General features: G+C 50.4%; 2 protein-coding genes across 2 annotated transcripts; both read left to right on the top strand.

Moving 5' to 3' along the window:
- The first annotated feature begins 5 nt into the window (after nucleotides 1-5).
- Nucleotides 6-6,118, top strand: LOC123379470 (ubiA prenyltransferase domain-containing protein 1-like). The gene is given in 3 exon segments (XM_045035091.1): nucleotides 6-27; nucleotides 30-530; nucleotides 5,925-6,118. Coding segments are annotated over 3 exon segments (717 nt in total).
- A 38-nt stretch (nucleotides 6,119-6,156) lies between these two features.
- Nucleotides 6,157-18,511, top strand: LOC101099816 (ubiA prenyltransferase domain-containing protein 1). Its single transcript, XM_011284490.4, is given in 3 exon segments — nucleotides 6,157-6,193; nucleotides 6,196-6,696; nucleotides 16,052-18,511. Coding segments are annotated over 3 exon segments (1,011 nt in total). The 5' UTR covers nucleotides 6,157-6,171; the 3' UTR covers nucleotides 16,540-18,511.
- The last annotated feature ends 212 nt before the right edge of the window (nucleotides 18,512-18,723 follow it).

Below are 18,723 nucleotides of genomic sequence, written 5' to 3' on the forward strand. Positions count from 1 at the left end.
CTTCCATGGCGGCCTCTCAGGTTCCGGGGAGATTAACATACAGGCGGGAGAGACGGCCAAGGTCGGGGACAGGGACCTGCTGGGGAACGACTGTCCGGAGCAGGACAGGCTTCCCCAACGCTCCTGGAGGCAGAAATGCGCCTCCTACGTGCTGGCCCTGCGGCCTTGGAGCTTCAGTGCCTCACTTACCCCGGTGGCCTTGGGCAGTGCCCTGGCCTACAGATCCCAGGGCGTCCTGGATCCCAGGCTGCTGGTGGGCTGTGCCGTGGCCGTCCTGGCCGTGCACGGGGCTGGCAATTTGGTCAACACTTACTATGACTTTTCCAAGGGCATTGACCACAAAAAGAGTGATGACAGGACCCTGGTGGACCGAATCTTGGAGCCCCAGGATGTTGTCCGGTTTGGAGTCTTCCTCTACACCCTGGGCTGTGTCTGTGCCGCTTGTCTCTACTACCTGTCCCCTCTGAAACTGGAGCACTTGGCTCTCATCTACTTTGGAGGCCTGTCTGGCTCCTTTCTCTACACGGGAGGTAAGAATTGGCCTGTTTTCCTGACTGCGTGTACGGGAAACTGCTGGTTTGCATCGGAGTTTCAGGGCTGGAGAAGAGGTTCCAAAGGTTCTTCTCTGAGTTAGGCCATTTATGTGAAACCTGTAACGTGTAGGTCATGCGGACTTTTTGAAAACAGTGGTGACTTGAGAAGATCCCAGCTGGGCTTATGGATGGTAGGAATCACAGAATCACGTGTATGTAAATTTTTCTATTTGGTTTTCTTTCGATGGTCGTATCTTAGGAGGCCACGGTTTCAAATTTTAGAGGAATTAAATTTGAAGAACTCAGAATTATACAGCTAATTACTGGCAGCTAGTTTGCTGTGTGACTCCTTACAACAGGCTGATTAAGGTAGTGATGGGCAGGTGGTCGAGTCCTACGTATTGAGCACCTATTATGTGCCAAGCACTGTTCTGTGTGAACCCAGGAGTCGCAGATCCCTGCCCTTGTGGAGGTTATTTCATAGATCTTGAGGAGACCTGGAAAATAAAAATAATAAATTATATTTAGGATGACCAATGTCCTGGTTTGCTCAGGACTTGAGGTGGTTCCCAAGATGCTGGACTTTTGGTGTTGAAATCGGGAAAGTTCCAGGTAAGTCCCGATGAGTTGGTACCCTGGTCATCGTATATGAAGATATTATTAGTGCTATGGGGAAAATATAAGTAGGGCAAGGAAGGAGGGCATAGCTGACTGTTTGAAGTAGTTTGATCAGGGTAGGCCTCATCAAAAAGGTAATGTGAGCACAGATAGAAGGAAGTTGGCTAAGCATGTATCTAGAGGAGGGATGTTTCAAATCTTGGCATAGCAGTTACCAAAGGCCTTAAGGCAGGAGTGTGCTTCAAAGTTTAAGGAACCGCAAGAGTCCGGTATTGAGTGAGGGAGTGAGTAAAAAGGTAAAACCAGAGAGAAGTATGTTTGGGGAGGCAGAGAAGCACAGAGATTATGGAGACCTTCATGTTTTCAAAGAATCAGTCTGGGGGCGCCTGGGTGGCGCAGTCGGTTAAGCGTCCGACTTGAGCCAGGTCACGATCTCGCGGTCCGTGAGTTCGAGCCCCGCGTCAGGCTCTGGGCTGATGGCTCGGAGCCTGGAGCCTGTTTCCGATTCTGTGTCTCCCTCTCTCTCTGCCCCTCCCCCGTTCATGCTCTGTCTCTCTCTGTCCCCAAAATAAATAAACGTTGAAAAAAAAAATTAAATTAAAAGAATCAGTCTGGGTGCGGTATTGAGAACGGGTAAAGGTGAGTGGGCGAGGACGGAAGCAAAAAGGTGAGGCTGTTCCGCAATCCAGGCAAGAGAGGTTTGGTGGCCTGGATGAGGGTGGTAGTGGAGAAGGGAGGACGTAGTCAGATTCTGAATATATTTGGACATATTTGGAAGGTGAACAGGGTTTGCTGATGGATGAGATACAAGGCAGGAGAGAGACAGGGGAATCCAACATCACTCAGAGGTTTGGGCCTGAGCACTTGAAATGATGGACTTGATGTCAAGGGAGCTAGAGAAGGATGAAGACAGGTTTGGGGGGGGAGACTCCCAGAAAACTGGGAGACTGGCTTGGGACATCTTAATGTATTAGATCTCCAAGTGGAGATGTCCAGATGGCTGGCCGGATATAAGCACCTGAGTTCCAAGGAGAAGCCTCAACTGCAGATGCAGATATTTGGGAGTCTCTGGCACAGAGATAAAGTTGTGTGACTGGATGAGATCACCAGAGGAAAGAGTGGCGATAGACACCCATGGAGACCAGGACTGCGACCTGGGGCACTCTGATGTGAAGAGGGGGAGAGAAGAAGGAAGGGGTGGGGAGACTAGGACAGAGCAACCAGCTGTGAACAGCTCTGTGAAGGAAATCAGTAGGGTGCTGTGGTAGACCGTGCATGGGGCGGTGGTGAAGAGGCCCTTGAAGGATAAGGAGCAAGCTACAGGGCAGAGTGACTGGGTCTGATTTGGGAGCGAGTCCTTCAGGGCTGGAGGAGTAGCGCATGCTGAGTCCTTCAGGGCTGGAGGAGTAGCGCATGCTAATGCCCTGGGGTCAGGGAGAGCTCAGCGTGCTTTAGGATCCATGAAAGGCCAGTGTGATGGAGAGGGAGAGCGAGGTACTGTTGGGGAGGCCACTCAGGGCTGGATCATTCTGGCCTCACAGGGCCTCTGGCTCCCCTGCTAGTTAGTTGTTCCTTACTCCCAGCCTCCAGCTTCAGTCCTTGGACCCCTTTCCTCTAACTCCATCCACTCTCCGGCTGCTTTTAGCCAGTCTCATGGCTTCATATGCCATCTGTTAACCTGGTGACTCTCAAAGGTGTTCCTCTGTTCCAGATTTCTCCACTCAACCCCAGACTCGCCTAACTTCTCCCTCAGTAGCTTCTCCCCAAGATCTCACAGGCATCTCAAGCCCGTTGTGTCTGAAACCAAAGCCCTGATCGCCCCTAAGAATCCTGTCCTGCTCCCCACCTCTCCCCATCTCATTCCGTGGCAGCTTCCTCCTTCCAGTTCTTCAGGCTAAAAGTCACGGGCATCATCCTTGGCCCTTCCTTCTCCCATCCAGTCCATCAGCAAATCCTGTTGACTCCACTTTCAAAATGCATTTGGGATCTGGCTGCGTCCCACCACCTCCGGCCACCGCTGTCGTCTCCTCAAAAATGGCAGCAGGTTCTTTATCGATATGCCTTTCAGGGTGCTCCCAAATCAGAGCTGGAGTAGTCCTGTGAAAACATGAGGCAGCGACATCAGTCCTCTGCTCAGAATTTTCTTTTTTTTTTTTAATTTTTTTTTTCAACGTTTTTATTTATTTTTGGGACAGAGAGAGACAGAGCATGAACGGGGGAGGGGCAGAGAGAGAGGGAGACACAGAATCGGAAACAGGCTCCAGGCTCCGAGCCATCAGCCCAGAGCCTGACGCGGGGCTCGAACTCACGGACCGCTCTGCTCAGAATTTTCTAATGGCTCCCATCTTGTTCAGAGGAAAGGCCGGGGTCCTCACAGTGACCCCCGGGACAGTGCCTTATCTGTTTCCCTCTCCCCTCCCTCCAGCTCTCTGACCTGCCCCCTTCTTCCTTCTTGCTCATCATGCTCCGGTCACACTGTCCTCTTGGCTCTTTCTGGTACAGGCAGGACATGCTGTACCTTTGTAGATCCTTTTCCTTGGCTTGGAACCCCCTTACCCCTTCTGTCTGCTGGATTCACTTTCTGACCTCCCACCCATTTGCTCACGTCTGCTGTTTTGTGAGGCTTTACTTTCTACCCTGTTTAAACTTACAAACAAAGTTTTTGCAGCAGATAAAAATAAAATGCAGTAAAGTAAAATAAAAGTGTCTGCGCACACACACACACACACACCCACACACACACACACACACACACACCCCCTGTGTTTTCCCCCAAAGTACCTTTCCTATTTTCTGTTTTCCTTCACAGCACATACTACTCCTTTTTACAAATTTTTATTTTTTTTTATTTTAGAGAGCATGAGCAGGGGAGGGGACAGAGAGAGAGAGAGAGAGAGAGGGAGGGAGGGAGGGAGAGAATCTTAAGCAGGCTCCACGCTCAGTGCAGAGCCCAGAGTAGGGCTCGATCCCACGACCCTGGGATCGTGACCTGAGCTGAAATCAAGAGTCAGACGCTCAACTGACTGAGCCACCTAGACGCCCCACAGTTCATACTACTTCTAACATACCAGACTTTGTTAATTGTCTTCCCCTTAAAACTGTAAGCTCCCTGGGATTAGGGATTTGGATCTCTGTTCTTTCTGAACGCGTGGCACCCAGAACACTGCCTGGCATATACTCAGTACTTAATATCCATTGAATGAACAAACGGGGAGACACGGAAAAGTATTGAGCATATTATGTAATGATATGATTTATGGTTTTTTTTTTTTTTTAAACCATTGGCGTTTATTGATATAATTTGCTTACCGTGAAATGCACAGTTCTCAAGTGTTACCGTTTGAGGAATTTCGACAAATGCAGGCAGTTGTATAACCCACACCCTGTAATGATACAGAACATTTCCGTGACTCAAAAACTTACTTCTCCGTCAATTTCCACTCTCCCCAACCCTATCCAGAGGCCACCACTATTTGATTTCTTTCACATAGATTGTTTTGCCTGGTGTGGAACCTTATATAAGTGGAATCACTCAGTATGAATCCTTGTGCCTGGTGTCTTTGCTCAGCGTGGTGGTCTTGAGTAGTTCCTTTTTAAGTGCTGAGTAGTATCCATTGTGTGGACATACCACAATTTGTTTATCCTTTCTCCTGTTCAGAGACATTTGGATTGTGTCCCTAGTTTGGCTTTTATGCCTGAGCATTCATGTTTAAGTGCCTGATCATTCATGTTTTTTTTTATTTTTTTTATTTTTTTAATGTTTATTTATTTTTGAGACAGAGAGAGACAGAGCATGAACGGGGAAGGGGCAGAGAGAGAGGGAGACACAGAATCGGAAACAGGCTCCAGGCTCTGAGCCATCAGCCCAGAGCCCGACGCGGGGCTTGAACCCATGAACTGTGAGATCATGACCTGAGCCGAAGTCGGACGCTTAACCGACTGAGCCACCCAGGCACCCCTGAGCATTCATGTTTAAGCCTTCCTCTGAATATTTGTTTTCATTTTTCTTGGATGAATGCCTAGGAATGGAATTGCTGGGGTCATAGGGTAGATGAATGTTGAACTTTATGGGAAGCTGCCAAAGCATTTTCTTTTCTTTCTTTTTTTTTTTAAGTAGGCTTTATGCCCCCTGGGGAGCCCGACGTGGGGCTTGAACTCATGACCACCCACCCCCACCCCCAGCCCGAGATGAAGACCTGAGCCTCATGAGATCTAGAGTCGGGACGCTTAACCGACTGAGCCATCCAGGCGCCCTGCCAAAGCGTTTTCTAAAGTGGTTGTACTATTACTTACATTCCCACTGGCAATGTTTAAGAGTTCCATTTACTCCACGTCCTTGCCAACGTTTTGATTTATGTTCTGACAAATTCATTCTGGCCGCCGTGTGGAGAACTTATCCAGTCTTTCACTGTGTTGGCTCATTTGGAAAATGGTGGTGGGAAGGTCCGAGGTGGGCCGCATTCTGAAGCAGGTGGAGCGCGTGAGCCCTGGGCCGTCCGTCCGTCCGACTCTTAGGAAGCAGCTTTCTCCCCAAGGGCTCTATCGTTTTCTTGTGTCAGATAACCTCAAGAAGGCTACCAGACCTGTCTCGGCTCTCGAGTGGGTTTGTGGTTGGTTTTTGTGTGGGACCTGTTCAAGGTGGGGGGCCTATCTTTGCAGGCCTAGGTTTCATTCCACGTTGCTCACATCACTTTTGCCCGGTGATCGAAGGGGATGTTCTTGGGTAATTAGCCAGCTGTCAAGGCTGTAGAGCTGTTGTGTTTTCTTCCGTAGCTACAGCCCTGACATCCACCTGGAGAGCTGGGCATGGAAGCAAAAGAAGAGTGGGCCTCGTGGGCTGCCCGGTGGGCTCGGTGCTGCCCCCGGGGGCCCGCCCGCCGCCTCCCCAGCCTTGCCCCGGGGCGGAATCGAAGGAAGGGCAGGTCCCGCCGCCCCCGCCCCGCCCCTCTTCGCCCGCTGAGCGGTAGCTGTGCCGTGGGTGGCTCACTATTAACTTTGGCTTCAGCCACGTGCAGCTTCCATGGCGGCCTCTCAGGTTCCGGGGAGATTAACATACAGGCGGGAGAGACGGCCAAGGTCGGGGACAGGGACCTGCTGGGGAACGACTGTCCGGAGCAGGACAGGCTTCCCCAACGCTCCTGGAGGCAGAAATGCGCCTCCTACGTGCTGGCCCTGCGGCCTTGGAGCTTCAGTGCCTCACTTACCCCGGTGGCCTTGGGCAGTGCCCTGGCCTACAGATCCCAGGGCGTCCTGGATCCCAGGCTGCTGGTGGGCTGTGCCGTGGCCGTCCTGGCCGTGCACGGGGCTGGCAATTTGGTCAACACTTACTATGACTTTTCCAAGGGCATTGACCACAAAAAGAGTGATGACAGGACCCTGGTGGACCGAATCTTGGAGCCCCAGGATGTTGTCCGGTTTGGAGTCTTCCTCTACACCCTGGGCTGTGTCTGTGCCGCTTGTCTCTACTACCTGTCCCCTCTGAAACTGGAGCACTTGGCTCTCATCTACTTTGGAGGCCTGTCTGGCTCCTTTCTCTACACGGGAGGTAAGAATTGGCCTGTTTTCCTGACTGCGTGTACGGGAAACTGCTGGTTTGCATCGGAGTTTCAGGGCTGGAGAAGAGGTTCCAAAGGTTCTTCTCTGAGTTAGGCCATTTATGTGAAACCTGTAACGTGTAGGTCATGCGGACTTTTTGAAAACAGTGGTGACTTGAGAAGATCCCAGCTGGGCTTATGGATGGTAGGAATCACAGAATCACGTGTATGTAAATTTTTCTATTTGGTTTTCTTTCGATGGTCGTATCTTAGGAGGCCACGGTTTCAAATTTTAGAGGAATTAAATTTGAAGAACTCAGAATTATACAGCTAATTACTGGCAGCTAGTTTGCTGTGTGACTCCTTACAACAGGCTGATTAAGGTAGTGATGGGCAGGTGGTCGAGTCCTACGTATTGAGCACCTATTATGTGCCAAGCACTGTTCTGTGTGAACCCAGGAGTCGCAGATCCCTGCCCTTGTGGAGGTTATTTCATAGATCTTGAGGAGACCTGGAAAATAAAAATAATAAATTATATTTAGGATGACCAATGTCCTGGTTTGCTCAGGACTTGAGGTGGTTCCCAAGATGCTGGACTTTTGGTGTTGAAATCGGGAAAGTTCCAGGTAAGTCCCGATGAGTTGGTACCCTGGTCATCGTATATGAAGATATTATTAGTGCTATGGGGAAAATATAAGTAGGGCAAGGAAGGAGGGCATAGCTGACTGTTTGAAGTAGTTTGATCAGGGTAGGCCTCATCAAAAAGGTAATGTGAGCACAGATAGAAGGAAGTTGGCTAAGCATGTATCTAGAGGAGGGATGTTTCAAATCTTGGCATAGCAGTTACCAAAGGCCTTAAGGCAGGAGTGTGCTTCAAAGTTTAAGGAACCGCAAGAGTCCGGTATTGAGTGAGGGAGTGAGTAAAAAGGTAAAACCAGAGAGAAGTATGTTTGGGGAGGCAGAGAAGCACAGAGATTATGGAGACCTTCATGTTTTCAAAGAATCAGTCTGGGGGCGCCTGGGTGGCGCAGTCGGTTAAGCGTCCGACTTGAGCCAGGTCACGATCTCGCGGTCCGTGAGTTCGAGCCCCGCGTCAGGCTCTGGGCTGATGGCTCGGAGCCTGGAGCCTGTTTCCGATTCTGTGTCTCCCTCTCTCTCTGCCCCTCCCCCGTTCATGCTCTGTCTCTCTCTGTCCCCAAAATAAATAAACGTTGAAAAAAAAAATTAAATTAAAAGAATCAGTCTGGGTGCGGTATTGAGAACGGGTAAAGGTGAGTGGGCGAGGACGGAAGCAAAAAGGTGAGGCTGTTCCGCAATCCAGGCAAGAGAGGTTTGGTGGCCTGGATGAGGGTGGTAGTGGAGAAGGGAGGACGTAGTCAGATTCTGAATATATTTGGACATATTTGGAAGGTGAACAGGGTTTGCTGATGGATGAGATACAAGGCAGGAGAGAGACAGGGGAATCCAACATCACTCAGAGGTTTGGGCCTGAGCACTTGAAATGATGGACTTGATGTCAAGGGAGCTAGAGAAGGATGAAGACAGGTTTGGGGGGGGAGACTCCCAGAAAACTGGGAGACTGGCTTGGGACATCTTAATGTATTAGATCTCCAAGTGGAGATGTCCAGATGGCTGGCCGGATATAAGCACCTGAGTTCCAAGGAGAAGCCTCAACTGCAGATGCAGATATTTGGGAGTCTCTGGCACAGAGATAAAGTTGTGTGACTGGATGAGATCACCAGAGGAAAGAGTGGCGATAGACACCCATGGAGACCAGGACTGCGACCTGGGGCACTCTGATGTGAAGAGGGGGAGAGAAGAAGGAAGGGGTGGGGAGACTAGGACAGAGCAACCAGCTGTGAACAGCTCTGTGAAGGAAATCAGTAGGGTGCTGTGGTAGACCGTGCATGGGGCGGTGGTGAAGAGGCCCTTGAAGGATAAGGAGCAAGCTACAGGGCAGAGTGACTGGGTCTGATTTGGGAGCGAGTCCTTCAGGGCTGGAGGAGTAGCGCATGCTGAGTCCTTCAGGGCTGGAGGAGTAGCGCATGCTAATGCCCTGGGGTCAGGGAGAGCTCAGCGTGCTTTAGGATCCATGAAAGGCCAGTGTGATGGAGAGGGAGAGCGAGGTACTGTTGGGGAGGCCACTCAGGGCTGGATCATTCTGGCCTCACAGGGCCTCTGGCTCCCCTGCTAGTTAGTTGTTCCTTACTCCCAGCCTCCAGCTTCAGTCCTTGGACCCCTTTCCTCTAACTCCATCCACTCTCCGGCTGCTTTTAGCCAGTCTCATGGCTTCATATGCCATCTGTTAACCTGGTGACTCTCAAAGGTGTTCCTCTGTTCCAGATTTCTCCACTCAACCCCAGACTCGCCTAACTTCTCCCTCAGTAGCTTCTCCCCAAGATCTCACAGGCATCTCAAGCCCGTTGTGTCTGAAACCAAAGCCCTGATCGCCCCTAAGAATCCTGTCCTGCTCCCCACCTCTCCCCATCTCATTCCGTGGCAGCTTCCTCCTTCCAGTTCTTCAGGCTAAAAGTCACGGGCATCATCCTTGGCCCTTCCTTCTCCCATCCAGTCCATCAGCAAATCCTGTTGACTCCACTTTCAAAATGCATTTGGGATCTGGCTGCGTCCCACCACCTCCGGCCACCGCTGTCGTCTCCTCAAAAATGGCAGCAGGTTCTTTATCGATATGCCTTTCAGGGTGCTCCCAAATCAGAGCTGGAGTAGTCCTGTGAAAACATGAGGCAGCGACATCAGTCCTCTGCTCAGAATTTTCTTTTTTTTTTTTAATTTTTTTTTTCAACGTTTTTATTTATTTTTGGGACAGAGAGAGACAGAGCATGAACGGGGGAGGGGCAGAGAGAGAGGGAGACACAGAATCGGAAACAGGCTCCAGGCTCCGAGCCATCAGCCCAGAGCCTGACGCGGGGCTCGAACTCACGGACCGCTCTGCTCAGAATTTTCTAATGGCTCCCATCTTGTTCAGAGGAAAGGCCGGGGTCCTCACAGTGACCCCCGGGACAGTGCCTTATCTGTTTCCCTCTCCCCTCCCTCCAGCTCTCTGACCTGCCCCCTTCTTCCTTCTTGCTCATCATGCTCCGGTCACACTGTCCTCTTGGCTCTTTCTGGTACAGGCAGGACATGCTGTACCTTTGTAGATCCTTTTCCTTGGCTTGGAACCCCCTTACCCCTTCTGTCTGCTGGATTCACTTTCTGACCTCCCACCCATTTGCTCACGTCTGCTGTTTTGTGAGGCTTTACTTTCTACCCTGTTTAAACTTACAAACAAAGTTTTTGCAGCAGATAAAAATAAAATACAGTAAAGTAAAATAAAAGTGTCTGCGCACACACACACACACACACACACACACACACACACACCCCCTGTGTTTTCCCCCAAAGTACCTTTCCTGTTTTCTGTTTTCCTTCACAGCACATACTACTCCTTTTTACAAATTTTTATTTTTTTTTATTTTAGAGAGCATGAGCAGGGGAGGGGACAGAGAGAGAGAGAGAGAGAGAGAGAGAGAGGGAGGGAGAGAATCTTAAGCAGGCTCCACGCTCAGTGCAGAGCCCAGAGTAGGGCTCGATCCCACGACCCTGGGATCGTGACCTGAGCTGAAATCAAGAGTCAGACGCTCAACTGACTGAGCCACCTAGACGCCCCACAGTTCATACTACTTCTAACATACCAGACTTTGTTAATTGTCTTCCCCTTAAAACTGTAAGCTCCCTGGGATTAGGGATTTGGATCTCTGTTCTTTCTGAACGCGTGGCGCCCAGAACACTGCCTGGCATATACTCAGTACTTAATATCCATTGAATGAACAAACGGGGAGACACGGAAAAGTATTGAGCATATTATGTAATGATATGATTTAATGGTTTTTTTTTTTTTAAACCATTGGCGTTTATTGATATAATTTGCTTACCGTGAAATGCACAGTTCTCAAGTGTTACCGTTTGAGGAATGTCGACAAATGCAGGCAGTTGTATAACCCACACCCTGTAATGATACAGAACATTTCCGTGACTCAAAAACTTACTTCTCCGTCAATTTCCACTCTCCCCAACCCTATCCAGAGGCCACCACTATTTGATTTCTTTCACATAGATTGTTTTGCCTGTTCTGGAACCCTTATATAAGTGGAATCACTCAGTATGAATCCTTGTGCCTGGTGTCTTTGCTCAGCGTGGTGGTCTTGAGTAGTTCCTTTTTAAGTGCTGAGTAGTATCCATTGTGTGGACATACCACAATTTGTTTATCCTTTCTCCTGTTCAGAGACATTTGGATTGTGTCCCTAGTTTGGCTTTTATGCCTGAGCATTCATGTTTAAGTGCCTGAGCATTCATGTTTTTTTTTTTTTAATTTTTTTAATGTTTATTTATTTTTGAGACAGAGAGAGACAGAGCATGAACGGGGGAGGGGCAGAGAGAGAGGGAGACACAGAATCGGAAACAGGCTCCAGGCTCCGAGCCATCAGCCCAGAGCCTGACGCGGGGCTCGAACTCACGGACCGCTCTGCTCAGAATTTTCTAATGGCTCCCATCTTGTTCAGAGGAAAGGCCGGGGTCCTCACAGTGACCCCCAGGACAGTGCCTTATCTGTTTCCCTCTCCCCTCCCTCCAGCTCTCTGACCTGCCCCCTTCTTCCTTCTTGCTCATCATGCTCCGGTCACACTGTCCTCTTGGCTCTTTCTGGTACAGGCAGGACATGCTGTACCTTTGTAGATCCTTTTCCTTGGCTTGGAACCCCCTTACCCCTTCTGTCTGCTGGATTCACTTTCTGACCTCCCACCCATTTGCTCACGTCTGCTGTTTTGTGAGGCTTTACTTTCTACCCTGTTTAAACTTACAAACAAAGTTTTTGCAGCAGATAAAAATAAAATACAGTAAAGTGAAATAAAAGTGTCTGCGCACACACACACACACACACACACACACACACACACTCACCCTGTGTTTTCCCCCAAAGTACCTTTCCTGTTTTCTGTTTTCCTTCACAGCACATACTACTCCTTTTTACAAATTTTTATTTTTTTTTATTTTAGAGAGCATGAGCAGGGGAGGGGAGACAGAGAGAGAGAGAGAGAGAGAGAGAGAGAGAGAGAGAGAGAGAGAGAGAATCTTAAGCAGGCTCCACGCTCAGTGCAGAGCCCAGAGTAGGGCTCGATCCCACGACCCTGGGATCGTGACCTGAGCTGAAATCAAGAGTCAGACGCTCAACTGACTGAGCCACCTAGACGCCCCACAGTTCATACTACTTCTAACATACCAGACTTTGTTAATTGTCTTCCCCTTAAAACTGTAAGCTCCCTGGGATTAGGGATTTGGATCTCTGTTCTTTCTGAACGCGTGGCGCCCAGAACACTGCCTGGCATATACTCAGTACTTAATATCCATTGAATGAACAAACGGGGAGACACGGAAAAGCATTGAGCATTTTATGTAATGATATGATTTATGTTTTTTTTTTTTTTTAAACCATTGGCGTTTATTGATATAATTTGCTTACCGTGAAATGCACAGTTCTCAAGTGTTACCCTTTGAGGAATGTCGACAAACGCAGGCAGTTGTATAACCCACACCCTGTAATGATACAGAACATTTCCGTGTCTCAAAAACTTACTTCTCCGTCAATTTCCACTCTCCCCAACCCTATCCAGAGGCCACCACTATTTGATTTCTTTCACATAGATTGTTTTGCCTGGTCTGGAACCTTATATAAGTGGAATCACTCAGTATGAATCCTTGTGCCTGGTGTCTTTGCTCAGCGTGGTGGTCTTGAGTAGTTCCTTTTTAAGTGCTGAGTAGTATCCATTGTGTGGACATACCACAATTTGTTTATCCTTTCTCCTGTTCAGAGACATTTGGATTGTGTCCCTAGTTTGGCTTTTATGCCTGAGCATTCATGTTTAAGTGCCTGAGCATTCATGTTTTTTTTTTTTTTTTTTTTTTTTAATGTTTATTTATTTTTGAGACAGAGAGAGACAGAGCATGAACGGGGAAGGGGCAGAGAGAGAGGGAGACACAGAATCGGAAACAGGCTCCAGGCTCTGAGCCATCAGCCCAAAGCCCGACGCGGGGCTTGAACCCATGAACTGTGAGATCATGACCTGAGCCGAAGTCGGACGCTTAACCGACTGAGCCACCCAGGCACCCCTGAGCATTCATGTTTAAGCCTTCCTCTAATATTTGTTTTCATTTTTCTTGGATGAATGCCTAGGAATGGAATTGCTGGGGTCATAGGGTAGATGAATGTTGAACTTTATGGGAAGCTGCCAAAGCATTTTCTTTTCTTTCTTTTTTTTTTTAAGTAGGCTTTATGCCCCCTGGGGAGCCCGACGTGGGGCTTGAACTCATGACCACCCACCCCCACCCCCAGCCCGAGATGAAGACCTGAGCCTCATGAGATCTAGAGTCGGGACGCTTAACCGACTGAGCCATCCAGGCGCCCTGCCAAAGCGTTTTCTAAAGTGGTTGTACTATTACTTACATTCCCACTGGCAATGTTTAAGAGTTCCATTTACTCCACGTCCTTGCCAACGTTTTGATTTATGTTCTGACAAATTCATTCTGGCCGCCGTGTGGAGAACTTATCCAGTCTTTCACTGTGTTGGCTCATTTGGAAAATGGTGGTGGGAAGGTCCGAGGTGGGCCGCATTCTGAAGCAGGTGGAGCGCGTGAGCCCTGGGCCGTCCGTCCGTCCGACTCTTAGGAAGCAGCTTTCTCCCCAAGGGCTCTATCGTTTTCTTGTGTCAGATAACCTCAAGAAGGCTACCAGACCTGTCTCGGCTCTCGAGTGGGTTTGTGGTTGGTTTTTGTGTGGGACCTGTTCAAGGTGGGGGGCCTATTTTGCAGGCCTAGGTTTCATTCCACGTTGCTCACATCACTTTTGCCCGGTGATCGAAGGGGATGTTCTTGGGTAATTAGCCAGCTGTCAAGGCTATAGAGCTGTTGTGTTTTCTTCCGTAGCTACAGCCCTGACATCCACCTGGAGAGCTGGGCATGGAAGCAAAAGAAGAGTGGGCAGCTGGTGGAGAAGCATGCCGGGTCCCTGCTGGGAGCCTTCCTGCCTGGCATCTCCTTGGGCAGAGGTTGTTCCCTCAACGTGTGAGATTCTGCAGGAGCCATTGATTGGCTATCTTAGTACAGGAACCAGTGCTCTGCTTGAGAGAACCTCCTCCCGGAGGGCATGTCCTCAGAGGACTTCCCACAACCCTGCTCGGGTAGTGCAGAATTCGTTTGCTGCATGTTGGCGGGTACCGGGGGCCACGGCTATGACAACACTTCCCTGGGGACGCTTCAGTCTAAAGAACCAAGGGTGGTCATTTAGCACCAAAGCACCCCAACTAAATGGAGGCGTTAGCTAATACTGTGGTGGCAGTCATCTTGCAATATATGAATGTAGGAAGTCTACACGTCGTAGACCTTACGCTTTCACTGTGTTCTAAGCCAGTTTTCTTTCAAGAAAGCTGGAAGAGAAACAGCCGCAAAGAATCCCAGCTACCAGTGTGAAGGTGATCTTGGGCTGAACCCATTCTTTGGCTGCCCTGGCCTTAGGTCATCTGCAGACCACCGTCCCTTATCGTTTTCGGCTGGTTAAAATGCAGTTGATGACCCAGTACTTTTCTTTGTCTCCTGATCCTGAGGCCACGTGTTGGAAGCTTGATTAGATCGGGAGGTTTCCCAAGCTTCTGTGTGTGTGTGTGTGTGTGTGTGTGTGTGTGTGTGTGTGTGTACGTACCATACCCCACCCACTCCATGCTGCCTCCCTCTGAGTGGGTCATTTTCCTTAACCTCAGCCCCAGCTCCAGGTGCTTGTTACTGTAGCTCTGTGTTCAGCCTTTGTGCCCACGTGGGGGAGCGAGCTGTGAACAAGCCAGACACCAGGCCCTGCCCTCGTGGAACTTCTGGTTTGAGGGGAGGATGCAGACTGAGTAATTAGAACCACGATGAACTTTATGAAGGGGGAAATCTGGGGTGCCCTGGGTGCATATTGCAGGGGAACCGGCTGTGGCCTAGCGGGTGAGGAGGGGCTGTCTTGAGGAATGGTCTTTAAGGTCTTGAAGGGTGAGTAGGAGTCTGCCAGGCAAAGGCAGGGTGGCGTGCCTGAAGGCCTTGGGGAACCGACAGAAGTATGAGTGGAGGAGGAGGGGAGCTTAAGGTGAGGTGGGGAGGAGGGAGGCGGGGCCAGAGGTGTGCCGGTGAAGGATGCCGAGGACAGCTTGTGATAAGGGTTTTGAGGTATATGTTGGAGGAAGGGCATGGTCAGATTATGTATTTTTTAAAATGTTTATTTATTTATTTAGAGAGCAAGCAAGGGAGGGGCAGAGAGGGGGAGAGAGAGAGAGAGAGAGAGAGAGAGAGAGAGAGAGAGAATATCCCAAGCAGGCTCTGCCCTGATAGCTCAGAGTTTGACCTCATGAACTGTGAATTTATGATCTGAGCTGAAATCAAGAGTCAGATGCTTAACCAACTGAGCCACCCAGGTGCCTCAGGTCAGTATTTTGGAAGGACCCCTCTGGCTGCCCGTGAAGATTAGATCTGGGGGGGGGGGTGGGGTCATAAGCATGGCTGTCACCATGTTCCAGGCATAGGATGACCATGACTCCTCTTTGGAGATGGGAGTGAGGCCAGATGGAGTGTGGTATCGCTGGAGAAAACTGGGCAGGTTCTGACGAAGTGGTTTAGACAGGATTTGAAGCGGGTTGGCAGTCCAGGAGGAGTTCACGGGGCGGGGGGAGGATTTAGTTTGAACTTCGTGGGGGAAGAGGAGCTGGGGGGAGTGAGTTTGGACTTCACGGGAACCAGAGAAGGGAAGCAGCATGGGAGCCTCGTCTTAGCCATTTTACTCGTTACGTGGACGAAGGTTTCTTTATGTGGAGTTTGGGCACCATCAGATTTCACTGAGATTCGCTGCGGGTTTTCTAAACTAGAGGCTGTGGAAGAAGGAGGGAGAAAAGTAAGAGACTGGGATGGGCCTTCTGTGAGGTACTGACTGACGGAAGCGATGTCTCGCACGGGCCGGCGAAGGGAGAGAGAAACCAAAGTGGCCTGTGAGACCATTTAGATCTCCGTGGGCTCCCCCGTTGAATCGCGTGTGGTGGGAGCTCACTGCTGTTTGTTGTAGGACTTTGCTGGGGGACAGTAGGAAGGAGAGCGTGGGGATGACCCGAAGCCCAACTGGGTGCTAAGAGAGGAGTGTTCCCTGCCCCTCTGTGTCACTGGAGACAACCTCAGGTGTGCTCTGGAGGGCAGGGAGCTCGCCGACTGCTTGTGGTCTCTGTCTGAGAACTCCCTGCTCCCGGCCATCCGTTTCCAGCCCTGGATCTCACACCTCCTCTCTGGGTCTTCTGGCCATAGGAATCGGATTCAAGTACGTGGCCCTGGGAGACCTCGTCATCCTCATCACTTTCGGCCCGCTGGCCGTGATGTTCGCCTACGCCGTCCAGGTGGGGTCCCTGGCGGTCTTCCCCCTGGTCTACGCCATCCCCCTCGCCCTCAGCACCGAGGCCATTCTCCACTCCAACAACACCAGGGACATGGAATCCGACAGGGAGGCCGGCATCGTGACGCTCGCCATCCTCATCGGCCCCACCTTCTCCTACATGCTCTACAACACGCTGCTCTTCCTGCCCTACCTGGTCTTCAGCATCCTGGCCACACGCTGCAGCATCAGCCTGGCCCTGCCCCTGCTCACCATTCCCATGGCCTTCTCCCTGGAGAGACAGTTCCGGAGCCAGGCTTTCAACAAACTGCCCCAGAGGACTGCCAAACTCAACCTCCTGCTGGGGCTCTTCTACGTCTTTGGCATCGTCCTGGCCCCAGCGGGCAGTCTGCCCAAACTCTGAGGGTCCCGGGAGCCCTCCCCACCCCCGTCCGTGCCCCCTCATCTTAGAGTGTGTTTGTCGAAGGCAGAGAATCACAGGAGGGAGGCTGATTTGGCAGTGAAAGGCCTAAAGATGGCTTCTGAACTCCCACCTTTTTTCTAATTATTATGCTTTTAAAGATAAGGTTTGTTTTTGTGTTATTCCGTTTGACGGTGACTCTTGGAACCACTCGCATCAGAAGGTGAACTGGAAGCATGGCCCTTGTTTTATTTATAATTTCCACTAGGGGGTGCTGTTGGGTCACTTTAAAGTGGATTCAAAGGCCCTAAGACTTTGTGAAGGAGCCACCAGGTTGGCCTCCAGTCCTGAAGAGCCCTTGTAACTGGGCTCCTCCTTGCTCCATTGACACGCAGCCAGCTTCCTCCCGGTGTGCTGGTCTTGCAGGATGCGCTGGCGATCGGTGCTGGGCTCCGGGACACAGGAGCATCCGTCTCTTACCCTGAGCCCTTGCGTCCTAAAATACACTGCTTGAGAGAGAGTCCCTCGTTAGCAGTCCAGCGTGGCTCCCAGCTTTGTGCCTGGGTTGTGTGTCAGGCGCGTTTGTCCTTCGTCCCCCCTTTCACTTATTGCCACAGCTGAGTGTCCTGCAGCAAGATAGTCAAGCTGAGGGCTGGGAAAGGAAAAAAAAAAAAAAAAAAAAAAAAAAACCCACCCTGGAGGCAGCTGAGAAAATCACTCTGCTTTTGGATAGAATTTGGTGGGGCAGCTGTTTTCCCTGTATAGAATCTACTGGAATGACTCCAGCCCTTTCGGTAGCTATTAGGAGCCCTGAAATTGTAGAGGCACCGTCCTTGCGGACTCCTTAAAGCCCACAAGGCCGCCTCTTCCCCCCACCTATTGCCTTTCCTGATGCTCCCCTGTGCCCACCCCCCATTTCTGTCCGGTTCCCATTTGTGCGTCTCCTGTCCATGCAGCCTGACTGTTTGGGTAGCAGCTTAGCAGCTGAGTTGAGGACAGTTGTCACTTTCCACAGAGCCCCAGGGAAATCAGCTCTTCCCTGAACGAATAAGCCGACAGACACAGTCCTGACCCTGTTCAGCCGGAAGAAAGGCCCTGCCGGAGAAGGAACCGTGTCTTCGTCTTTGAAGACAGATGAGCAGCATCGACCCCGCTGCTCCCAAAGGCTTCAGTGGCCTTGTGCAGAGATCATTTGTGCCCAGAATGGGGGAATTCCAATGCTGCTTTTCACTTCATTGCCTGCAAAGTGTAATTTCTGGGCTACAGTTGCCCAGTTGCATTTGGTCCAAGACTGAAATAGATTGAGACCGTCATCATCATGCTTTTCCGTTGTGATTACAGCAGCCTTTCAGATAGGTGATTCAGGGGCCCGGCCTGCCAAAAATGACAAGAATTAGTTCTTCACCCTTAACGTCAGTCTGATTATGAGTAGGTTCCTTAAGATTGGCCAGTCTACTTGGGGAAAAAACATACTTGGAAATTGCAAACGTTCCTCCAAAGTTAAAGGTGGTTTGACTGCAGAGCTGCGGGATCCTCGAATGGTGGTTAGAGCCCAGTGACAAGAGAAGGAAGGACGGCCCTCCTCTCCTGCCATTCTTCCCAGCACCACTCTCGTTTTGACGCCAGGCCTGTGGCATTTTGGTGCTCATAGGGGTCCTGCCTTCAAAGATAGGCTCTCGTGACATCTCTTCAGAGCAGGCCATTCTCACACAGGGCTCGCTCCGGTGGCCGCAGGACCAGAGCTCCCTGTATCCCCAGACCAGACCCACCTTTGCAAGCACACGTGTCGGGAGGTGACATCCGGCCTCTGCACCGCATCATGGTACAGATTTTAACACGTATTTTTTTATACAAATGTTTCTAAAAGGCCGGATTTGGTGCCAGGTTTTATATACAGGTCACCATAATTTGTATTACACCCCCTGACTCAATGAAGGTTTTCTTTAGACTTGCCAATAAAAACAATGTCTTATCAGTTGTCTCTGCATTTCTCCTACTTCCTGTCTTGCTGTGAACTGATTCAGAATCTCAGGAGGACAGCGCAGGAACACCGGGCCATTCCATGGGGGTGCGGGTGCGGCGCCTGGCCTCGGCCGACGAATCTGGATAGGGGTTTGGCCAGATTTGAGGGGCCTTTAGGAAAGATGGGAGGGACCACTTAGAACCAGCCGGGCCAGGTCATCCTCA

This window comes from Felis catus, chromosome C1 (genome assembly GCF_018350175.1).
Source record: "Felis catus isolate Fca126 chromosome C1, F.catus_Fca126_mat1.0, whole genome shotgun sequence".
NCBI classification, from domain to species: Eukaryota; Metazoa; Chordata; class Mammalia; order Carnivora; family Felidae; genus Felis; species Felis catus.